Source organism: Panthera uncia, chromosome C2, assembly GCF_023721935.1.
Source record: "Panthera uncia isolate 11264 chromosome C2, Puncia_PCG_1.0, whole genome shotgun sequence".
In the NCBI taxonomy this organism is placed as follows: Eukaryota; Metazoa; Chordata; class Mammalia; order Carnivora; family Felidae; genus Panthera; species Panthera uncia.
Window position 1 is genome coordinate 33704519 of NC_064810.1, and position 12469 is coordinate 33716987.

General features: G+C 35.6%; 1 protein-coding gene across 1 annotated transcript in view; it reads right to left on the reverse strand.

The window, feature by feature from the left end:
* The window catches only part of GBE1 (1,4-alpha-glucan branching enzyme 1), a 267235-nt gene that overhangs the window by 33956 nt on the left and 220810 nt on the right, over positions 1-12469 (reverse strand). Inside the window, exon 13 of the mRNA XM_049628001.1 lies at positions 826-1010. Within this exon, the coding sequence (XP_049483958.1) occupies positions 826-1010 (185 nt within the window). The remainder of the gene's footprint in view (positions 1-825; positions 1011-12469) is intronic.

Consider the following 12469-nt stretch of genomic DNA (forward strand, 5'->3'; position numbering starts at 1 on the left):
TCCTGTTGAAAAGGAGCATCATTTTGCTCTCTCTTTTTGGAAATTGCATTACTAATAAATGTGATTAGGGCATTCGTGTCATGTAGCCAATCTTAGTGAATATATAAGTACCTTTGTTCAACCATTAAAAAAAAAAAATCATAGACACCAAAGTAAAAACACATCAACAGTAATTTCAAACAGCACCAGTAAAAAGTAAATGGATTATAAGTAACACATACTATATGCTAATTTTTGCAAGGGAAAAAAGCCTGTATAAAATTTGCACCTGTTAATTACATTTTCTAAAACTTATTGAAAACGGGGACTTTAATTCCAGAGGAGAATCAAGCTCATGAAAAATACAAAACAGCATGCAGGTGTAATGGCATCTAGTGAGATGACAAGTTAGAGCAGTAAAGGAAGGAGGGGCGGGGGGAAGAATAAAGAAATCTACATGTTGTCCGAGTAGTCTCTTTATGACAGCAAAATTATATATATAAAGAAAAACAGTCAAAACAATTAAGATGTTTCTACAGTAATTTCCAAAATGGACTCCATGCCGAGCTTTTGTCATTTATTTTAACCAATTGAAATAAAAATTACTAAATTTAAACAGCAACAAACTAAACAGGAGAGTAAACAGGGCATTATGTTTAAGATTTTCATTATCTATCGGAGAGACTTCAATGACATGTTTTGACAACCCGAAGTATGTTACAGGGCACTACACACTGAATAATAAAGTGCTGTTTAAAAGATCTGCATATAGATTTAAATCGATTGCCATTCCAAGCATGTACAACATTGGTGACTAAAACATAACATTTAGAATAAAGAGCTTACCTGTGGAGCTGAAAGCCAACCACATCTTTCTTCCAATTTATTCATATCCCTGTCAAAGTTATTTAGGAACTTATAGCGAAGGAGGTCATCATCAGTTAAATGAAACTGCCTTCTGGCATAATGGTAGCTCTCATTATTTCCTTTTCTTGGGAAGTCTAACCATTCAGGATGGCCAAATTCATTACCTGTGTGGAAGAACACATATAAGCCTCACCCAGTAATATTAGCATTTCTTCCTAAGGTGACTAAATAATTATATCTGTTAAAGTCCTTAAAATCAGTGTAGGTTATAATTTACTATAGCTGCACCCTGTGAAGGATGTACAACCCTGCTTCAAAGACAGCACAGGGCAGCACAAAGGGTACCGACCGCATCTAGACCCAGAATTTCAGGGTCCGGTGTTAGTCCGGTCACATAGCCCTTGCAACCTTTGTAACATACCTTTTCCTCACGCAAAACTGAGACCAGTTATCTCTATCATACTTATTTCATCTCTGAAATAAACCCACTAGCTCTGAGTAATTTCAAAAATCTGTTTCCATAATTTCTGTAATCTGTACAATGCTTTACAATTTCCAAAGGCTTTGAAGGCACATATTTTGATCCTCAGTGGGAATCTTTGTTATATCCATCTCACAGATGAGAAATCCAGAGCGTTGGACAGTTAAGAGAATTGCCCAAGCTCTCACAGATAATAAGTACAAAAAACAACTATTACAAGTTAGTTCTTCTGATTAAAATCCAAAGGTTTTAATGAGGTGCTTTCTACCTCATCTCCACATTAGGCAAGTACGTTTTAAACTTCAGGTGCCGTAGAAACCCAAGTCTTCACTCGTTTATTCATTTTTCCTTATTTCTTTCTCAGATCCATGTATTACCATTAGATGTATACCTTTAATTTCAACTGCATGTGTGTGTGTGTGTGTGTGTGTGTGTGTGTGTGTGTGTGCATGTGCTTAGCTAGGACACTTGACTTAGAACTATTTAAATATTATTTCTCACTATAATGATGAGAACCAGAAAGTCAATACACTTGAAAAATGAAATATAATAGTAACACCCACATATTCTTCATTCTCAAAATTGAATTTAGATATTGGTTGTCTAATAGATTGGCCCTTATTGTTTTCCCCAAGGTGGATTTCTACTTTACAGTTTTTTTTCCCTTAAAAATTAAATACTACTTTCCAAAATTTACTTTCATTTGCCACTTTAACGCTGCAATTTTCTGAGTCACAAGTTTCTCCTTTGTGTTAGAAAGTATTATAGCCAATACGAGTGTCCTACTTTAATGAAACTAATACAATGATATTCCAATAAGTAAAAACTAGGAAACCAGGATGCAATTCAAAATGATTTACTGTAGACTTGCTTTAAAATGGTAACCTCTGTTAAGAAATGCTGCAATTTACATTTAACTGTTTGAGACCAAAGTCATTAAAATAAAAATAATATCCAAACAAATATATCTATAGCAGTTTCATAACAAAGTGTCTACAAACATTTTGCTGAATTCTAGCATTTCAGTCTAAATATTTCTTACTATTTTGCCTGCTATATGAAGAGGAGGGAACTGGATTTCTGATTCTATGGGTCTATATTTACTTTAGGATATCTTCAAGTGACATAAGGAATTTTCCTCTGCTGTGCTTAGGAGTCCTGCTTAGGTCTGGAGCCTGATTCACAGCAGACCATGGGGTACCTGCTTGATCATCCATTTAGTTTGCAAACTCATGCACCTTCAGAATTGTAGTAAAGCACATTCTTTACCGATAAGGAAGATACTGCCAGCCTGGGGGAAATTAGATGTCTAAGTACTTGTGAGATTTCAACTAGGGGAGAACTTTGGAAAGACTAGAAATGACAAGATGTAGCTAAAGTTTAGTAGCCTACATATTGGATCCAGCCTTTCTATAGGCACAATATTTTTACTTTGGTATGGCCGGGATCTCTGGGTTGACTACCATATTAATCAGCAATTCCTTTAGCCTTTTCTGGGGGAGACTTTTACATCATTGCCAACATGATTATCACACAGAGGCAGCAGCAAATGCTTAATGTCTCTTATTATCTGTCAGGCACATACATTGCACATGAATTAATTCATTCCATCTTCAACAACACTAAAGTAGGTAGTATTACTGTCCCAAGTTTATAAGTAAGGAAACTACAGCATAGAAAGTTATTAAGTAGAGGGACCTATGAACCCAGACAGTCTGGTGTCAGCACCCTGATTCTTAACTCCACCATATTGTCAGAAAGAAATACCAGGGAAATACAGTGCAAAGAATGACCAACCTCTCCTACATGGACAGATTCCAAGCTAATGGAATGCCATGCACAGATGCATTGGAGTGAGAAGGTGAGATGTAGTGAAGAGTTGGTCTAGCCATGAAACAAGGTTAGTGGCAGGGAGAAGTGGGACAGACAGGATTAGGTTAGATTAGGACAGGCCTCATAAAATTAGGACCTTACATTACAGGCAATAGGGAACTAAAGGCTATTTTCTAAGTTGGGGAATGAGGAGTCCAAATGCATTTATTATTAAAATACCTTGACAGTGTGAAAAAAGACTCTGCATATTGGGGATAGTTGAATAGTACAAAAACTAACATGGAATCCAAAATATAAGGTAAGAGGTGACAAGAGGCAACAGGAAGAAGGAAAAGAATGATTCAAATTCATTTCATGTGCACTGTTGATGGGACTGTAAATTGGTACAGGTACTGTAAAAAAACAGTATGGAAAAGTAGAAGTATACTATATGATCCCATAATTCCACTACTGGGTATTTATTCAGGGATCACAAAAACACTAATTCCAAAAGATATATGCATCCTATGTGTATTGCAGCATTATTTATAATACCCTAGAAAGGGAAGCAACCTAAGTGTCCACTGATATATGAATGGATAAGAAAGATGTGGTGTGTGTATGTATGTGTGTGTGTATAAAGTATAGGAATATTATGCAGCTATAAAAAGGAAGAGGTTGTGCTATTTGTAACAACATGGATAGACCTAGAGGGTGTTATGCTAAGTGAAACAAATCCAACTGCAGAAGGCAAATACCATATGGTTTCACTCATAAGTGGAATGTAAAAAACAAAACAAAATAAACAAAAAACCCTCAAATCAACAAAAAGCAGAATCAGCCTTGGAAATACAGTAAATTAAAGATTGCTGGGGCACAGTGGCCAAAATAGGTGGCTGGAATTGGAGATAAAGGCTTCCAGATGTGGAATGAAAAAAATCACAGGAATAAAAGGTACAGCATAAGAAACATAGTCAATGATACTCTAATAGTGTAGCATGGTAACAGATGATAGCTAAGCTTGTGGTGAGCAGAGCATAATGTATACATTTGTCAATCACTATAACACCTGAAGCTAATGTAACATTGTGTGTCAACTGTACCCAAACAAAACAAAAGGAAACAAACAAAAACACAAATGACATTTACGAGGTGGAAAATAACAGGATTTGATGACTGCCTGATCAATGCAGGTTGTAAAGAAAAGGGAATTCTAAGGGTAGTTTTAAAGTTCCAAGCTCGGTTGACTGAGTAGTGCCAGCATTAACCGCACTAGAGAAAAATGGTGACAAAGGAAGTGTGTGGGAAGGAGATAATGAGTTTTTTGGCATGCTAAATTTAAGAACTGAAGAATACACAGGCATCTGTGGATATATAATAACATTGATAAAAATAAGGTACTGAAATTCAGGAGAGAATTGGGGGTGAGGACCAAGAGTAATTTGTTAAGGCCTCACTAAGAGACAGTAGATATACACACAAAAGGAAAAAGGCCTGTGGACAGCATCCTAAGGAACTGCCAGCAGAAGATTAATTAGAAAAGACTGAGGAACAATGGTTACCAAAGTAAGAGGGACATCCAAAGAAATATATCAAAGGCTAAGAAGAGTTTCAAAAAGGATGGTCAGTGACAAATGCTATAAACTAAGAAACACTAAAAAAACAAAACAAACCACAAACCAAAACAAACCAAACAAAAAAACAAAACAAACAAACAAACCCCAAAACCAAAACCAAACCAAACCAAACAAACAAAAAAAACAAACCAACCCAGAATTTGCTATATTACCATCCACTTGGTATAGGAATAAAATAATGTAAGCCTGTGCTTTTCCATCTATAGTATGCTCCAGAGGAGGTTTATAGATTCCAAGGAAGCTTATTAAAAATGTCCATCCTCCAGATGAACATTCAGTACCTGATTCATTACCTGTGCCTTTAGGCACAGTCCCAGACAGGAATCTACATTTTCCTCAACCTCCCTGTACTGAAAGGAGGTGCGCTAAAGGCCACACCTGAAGGAGAACAGGGTAGAGATTTGATTCTTTACATGTCTAAGTAAAAGACAGTTATGCATTATGATGCCTATGGACACAGCAAGACTTGTGTTTTAATTCTAGTGAGCCGCTTGTACATGAATGTAGGCAATCTAATCTCTCCAGTGCTCAGTTTACTCGTTTGTAAAATAGGATAATATGTTTCATAAACACTCTTTTATGATTCAAACATGGTAAATGAGGTGCGGGGCACAGGGTCTGGCAGTTATCAGCTTCTAATGTACAGAAGCTTTCATGTTACACACGTCTGCGCATTACTGATGCTGCTCAGCAAAGAATTACATAAAGGGCAATACATGAGAGTTATAATAAAGCTAAAATCTAAGCGAGGGAACTGATTCACCCTACTCTACAGCATACATACAAGTAACCAGGATGAATTCAACAGGCAAGTAATTAGTTGACTCCTCTTATTTTTCATGGTACAAACTTATTCCTTTCTTTAAAGTACTGAAATTCTACACTGATGCATTTATTCATTTTTTTTTTAAGTAGGCTTTATGCCCAGCATGGAGCCCAGTGTGGGGTTTGAACTCAGGACTCTGAGATCAAGACCTGAGTTAAGATTAAGAGTTGGACGCTTAATTGACTGAGCCACACAGCTGCCCCCTTTATTCATATTTTTAATAATACAAACGAATTTCCCTAAGCCAAGTGTTAGTGACCTTTAAATTATCTACTATTTTAGACATTTAAAAAGCAGAATTTAGTGTGAAAAAATTTTGCTATAAGACACCCATACGGATGGGGTAAACCAGATGGCTATGTTAGGAATCCCCTCTCTACTTTCTTCCTTTGTTATTTCTACCTGTTCATTTTGTAAAACCTCTGAACATGTTCTCAAGGGTTATACATATATATATACGTACATATGTACATATGTATATATGTATATAGGGTTGTTATATAAAAAATATAATGGTATATATATTACACATATATATAGCATATATATTTATATACTATATTTATCATTTACTATATAAGTATATATAGTATACAGTTGGTTACATTCCACTTAAAATTAACATTTTAGGAACCGTCTAAAACTAGAGTTCTGCTTTAGCTGGAACACTATTGACACTTGAGGCTCTCGTATCTCCTAATTTCTCCCCAGCTTTCTAGAAAATGTGACCTCAGCTTATAGCCTCTGTTGCTTGTTATCTTTTCCAACTGCCTTAGGTAGACTAAGAAGGTGAAAGTATAAATTCTCCACTGTATGGTTTAGTTTCTCTCTTAGAATTCCTCCTTGGCAGCATAGTTTTCATCAGTATAGAATGGGATGGTGTTTGACCAAAACAACTGAGGATGGTATGAACCCATTTCATAATCTGATTAAAAGCTAAGTACCTGGTCCCCAGAAACACACACACACACACACACACACACACACACACACACACACACTGGATATAGCCTTAAGGGCTTATGAATTCCATTCAAAAACTGATACAATGTGAAATCATATTATCATTTATTTCTAACATTCTAGCATGAAAATCCACATCCTTATAATCTATAACATAAATAAGGATTTAAAAGTAGCACAATTACAATGAGGTAAGGTATACAGATTATTTAGAGGAATACAAGACACATAATATGTGACAATAAATATTACTTTCTTATAGTATTATACTTTCTTTTATTATGGAAGTAACACACTCATAGACACATTTTTTTTTAAAAAAAACAGAATTACACACACGCCCACACACATAATCTAAAATCTTATGAAATAACCACTTGCTATGGTCTGAATATTACTGTTTCCCCAAAATTTGTATGTTGCAATCCTAATCCTCAATGTAATAGTATTAGGTGGTAGGGCCTTTGGAAGATGTTTAGGTCATGAGGGTGAAGCCCTCCTGGATAGGATTAATCTTCTTATAAAGAAGACTCCACAGAGCTCCACTGCCCCTTCCACCAGGTAGGGATAAACTAGAAGTCTGAGAACGGGAAGAAGGCCTTCATTTGACCGTCCTGGGACTCTGATCTTGGACTTCCAAACTCCAGAAAGCATGAGAAATACATTTCTGTCGTTTACAAGCTACCGGCTCTGTGGCATTTTGTTATAGCAGGCCAAGTGCACTAAGATAACATTGTTTTCTTTCAGTAAATATTTTATTTATTTTCATTTATATCTATAACTGTATATCTGTATATCTAGATCCATAAACATAACCATCCTCTCATCTATCTTATCTCCCTATAACTTGTTTTGAAGAAACATAGACTTCTATGCTATTTTGAATTTTAATATAAGCATTCTCCATCTCAAGAAGTATTTATCTCCCCAGGATGGTACTTCCTTATGTGTATACAATCCAATTTTATTTAACCATTTTCCTCATGTTAGTCATTTTGGCTTTTTTTTTTTTTTTTTTTTTTTTTTTACTATTTTACTCTTATAAAATGTGAGCAATTTTATAAATACATCTCTGTACACTTGCCTGGTATTTCCCTCACAAAACTGAATATGTAGAATAGCTGTTGAGAAGGTAAAAAGCAGATATGATTCTAAGAGAAAACATTTCCCAGGTTTTGAACATGACTAATTATTTGAAGACATAGGCACAAATTAACAAGCTGTTACTGGAAATAATGTTCACCACACACCCACAATTATATTCTTCAGTGCATATGTTTAAAATTCTACTTTAAAAGTATTTTTAATCATTTGAATTTAAGATTTCACTTTATTGTGCTCTAAGACTTGTTAACTTTAAACATTCATCTTTTTAACAGCATATTAAAAATTATTAACAATTAATAAAAAGCAGGTTACATGAGGTCAAATTAAGTACTTGAAAAAATAAAAGACAACGATGAAAGCAAGACAAATGTTTGGTGTCATAATCCAATTTAGGATTTGTTTTATGTATTTTAACTTTCACCTCATTTATCCTTTATAAGTATAAAGTCACTACTTAAAAAAAAATTGCAATAGCATATTTATATATAATGGAAAATGAAATTGAATTTCTAAGTTAGAAAAAAGAGTCATTTAAAAAAATTCAAGATTTAATGAAGACCCTATTCTAGTAGAGAATTGTTTATTAATCTCTATTAGAGACTAATTTAAATTTTCTGAAAATCTTCTGGACAGGCTTCTTTTTAAACCAAAAGATAGAGAAAGTTGCATACAACAAAGAAATAGATAGAAAAATTATGTTAGTGATTGCAGACAAAACATTCTACAGGGTGGCTTTTGAATGTTATCTCTGTTGTAAATGAGCTGACAAGGGGCAAATTAAGTTTAATGTAGACAAACGCAACATTAAATTTCATATTTGGTCCAAAACTGTAAACACAAGCATAAAATAAATGGAAGCAAATCACAGAAAGACTTTCAAAGTGACCTTGGAATAATAGTGAACCATTCTCAGACTGAACAGAGAAAACTGGAAAATGCCTGTTAGTATCTTACACTAGCTCACAGCTCACAAACCTAATGAAGAAAAATACTACCATTAAAACAAGTTAAGAATGTTCTTCTCAGCTATGGTCTACAAATTACTTAGGAAATGTGGCAGCACTTGAGACAGTACAGTGAAATATGGCCACCCAAATAAGCTTATAACTAAGGGCTGCTGTATATAAAGATGGATAAGAAATCTAAATTTATTCAGGTGATGGCACAAAAGGTAATTGATTTGTTTTAGTACAGATAACTTGATGGAATAGTAGACACATAATATGAATAAGTATTTTAATTTAACAAAATAAAAATAATGTATGTATATATACTTCCAAATCATATACAAATGTTATGTATACATTCATATATAACATATGTATATATTCCTCCACGAATGCAACAAGTATTTGTAACTTGGAGTTCATGCATTGCTAGGGATTTCCTGATATTTCATGCAAAATGTTGTATGCATATTCCTCTGTGTGTGTTTCTGCGAAGAGAGCTGTTTCCTTCACAATCTCCGGGAGTCTGAGTCTTAAAAAAGGTAAGAACTACTCACTGTATTAGTAACTAGAAGAATGGGTCATAAGGTAAGAGTTTCTAAACTATATAAAAAAGAAAAGAAAATGTGGAAGCCTAAATTGAGGGAAGCATTTTTAAAACCTTGAGTTGGTTTATTCAATAGATAAGAAGCTTAGAAAAGTCTGACTCTAGCACACAGAGGCAATGACTATGACACTCAGGAACAATACTTCTAAGTCAAAAATATGCATTGCAAGTAACTTGGCATTAACCATCAAAGCATGATCTTTCTGCTTGTTAAATTATGACTATGATCACTAATGTAACACATAGAATGTTACTTATTTCCAAATGAAGGGAAGACAGTAATTTTTTGAGCTGTCACTTGGGCTATTTTGTCAGAGAATTCACAGTTCATGCCATGATTCACTGCACTCACTATAGTAACAGAACTGGGTGCTTCCAGAAAAACTGAAAGCTCTGGCTAATAAATAAGTTTAAAACAAAAACAGTGAAGCAAGTGACTAACATTGCTATAGTTAATTAATGATTCTAGAAAATTCTACCAAGTTCCTTCTTTCCTTTCCATTTCCTCTGTAAACAGCACCATTCATGTCTGGTTAATTGTGAAAAACCTCTAGGCACAAAATTCCTATTGGGATTGCTTTTCCTGTAATTAATTTTTTGCTGTTTGATGTAAAGGTCCAAACTATAAATTGACAAGAAGCCAGCTGGTTCAGTGATGAAATTCGAGACAATACAACTAATGAAAAAAAGCCCCAGCTCTATTAGCTGAACATTTTGATTAGTAGGTTTGTATGTTTTGTTTCTCTAAACTGTAATGCATACTAATTTTACCTAGGAATTAATTAAAGTCTATCACAGCCTCCATACTGTGGATGTTATACTGAATGAACGTAGCTATGAGAATAAGGTATAGTGCTCCTAAAAATGTAAAAAAAAAAACTTTAGTTCCTACTCCTTTTAACTGTACTGAAGACTACCTCTTAGAAGGAAGTATCTACTTTCAAATCAAACACTTTGGTCTTCCTCTAGTCTGTTAGTGATTACTCAACTCACCAAAGGATGGGGCACAACATAAAATATTTTTCCAAATAGAAAAATAAACTTTCTATTCATTCCTCTGTCCCACCTTTGGTACTGATCAATGTGGTTCTGATGGTTCTGATCTCTGGGTTCTGTGGCAGGTGCCACACCCCCTTTTTTTTTATCCCCCTCCATAGCATGCTCCACTGTACTATACCTACAACAGAGACTCCCTTAATATTTGTTAAAGTTGGATTTTTCCCTCTACAATTGTTAAAGATCTAACATCATCTCTTTTGAGGCACAGAAATGAACTATAAAAATCAGACCGAGAAGAGGGTATGTCAACAGAGGCAAGCAGAATAAAACTCAGCAGTGGTGCTGGGGATTTACCATTACAGTCCACCCCAGCCTCTGTGCTGTGGATTTTAGGTAACTCATGGTTGATGCCAAGTGTATTTATACATACACTTTAAATAAATATAATATGTGTATAAATACATACGAGAGTGCATGTAAATATGTATATATGGTACAGTCCTAATGAAAATAGTAAAAACAGAGTTCAATGTCCTGAAGACTGTTTTGAAGTCAAACGCTCAACCTAGTTTGGTCTCTAGGTCTCAGGGATCCCCCCGTGGAACCTCTCTCATGAACACTCCTCCTTTAAAAGGTACAAATCAATGATTATATTCTGAGCTCCAGGACTCGTTGTATTGGTCATATGCTCACCTACAACACAAGATTATATTTTTTAAAAATAATTTTTATAATGTGTACTTATTTAGAGAGTGAGCAAGCAGGGGAGAGGCAGAGACAGGGAGAGAGAGGATCCCAAGCAGGCTCTGTGCTGTCAGTGCAGAGCTCAACACGGGGCTCAATCCCACCAACCATGAGATCAAGACCTAAGCTGAAATCAAGAGTCATAGATGCATAACCAACTGAGCCACCCAGGTACCCAGATTGATTATAATTTTAAGAGCATTAAAGTGTATCCTGTGCATCAGATAACATGCTCACTGCATATCAGCATGATCCCTGTCCTCATAGAGCTCACAACCTAACAGGGAAGAAAGACAAAATTAAACAAGTATAAATATATATATTTCCTTTTGAGAGGGTATGGAGGACAGGGCTCAAAAAAGTGAAAGGATAAGAGTAAAAAACAACAGAGTAGTAGGAAAGGAAAGGAGAGAATGCCAACAAATTCCACCAAGTCCTCCACCTCCCCTTGCAAAAAGGAAACCATGGAGGCACTGAGATGGAGGCAGAGCAAGGTAGAGGACAGGCCCGAAACTATGCCAATGGACAGGCAAAGTGGGGAGTGGCCGTCTTAGAAACCTAATCTGTGAATTCTAGAAAATACCTGTGGTGTTCAGAAATAAAAACTGTCTTTGCATACTAGGCATGTATATGGCTTTCAGAAACATACAGGGTAACTGATGTCATGGGAATGGATGAAATTGCCCGGGAAGAACATGCAGGAAAAAGAGCATAAAGGGACAAAGCCCGAGGAACACTCACATGGCACCATGGGGCAAAGGAAGAGGGGTCTGGAAAGAAACCTGAGGGGGAAGGGCCAGAGAGAGAAGAGGAAAGTCATGGCTAGGGGTAGTGGGGGAGACTGGAGACTGGCCCCAGGGAAGGAGGGTTTTGTTGAGGAAATAGTGGTCAACAGCAACAGGAGTCATGGTTGAACTAAAATCTCAAGTCCTATAGCAAACAGACTGAGTAACAAGACAGAATATTTGTGAATAGAAAGGGAGCAATAGTGTGACGTATGCAGTAAAACCAAAGAATTGAAAACTGTATGTTGAGTATTAGATGCTTTATTTTTCCTCTTTGTTTATTCTAGGATATTCTGACAGGGAGTATCTAACTAAATACCTAGGAGTGAATGGTCTGCCTTAACTATACGTAAGCTTTGGACTCATAAATTTTAAATTCTGAGGTGTTTTATAGTATATAAAATGCACCATATCTTAAGACATTAAAAAAAAAAAAGACTAGTATACTATTAGATCTTCTTAGAATTCCTACAACAAATTTACCAACTAATATTTTGAATAAAATACATGAGAAATTCTAGTCGTTAGTGTCCTAGGTAAAGGGGACGGTGACCTGAGTCAAACACCATACGTGCTCTCCCTTTCCATCTAGTATTACCACCCACACCCCTGAAAGAGGCCAGGAATGGTGCTTAAAGTTAGAACCATTGTAGCAATGCTGGTGGATACCCTTTTTCTGTTCTGCTCTCCCCAATCTTCTCCTTGATAAATTATG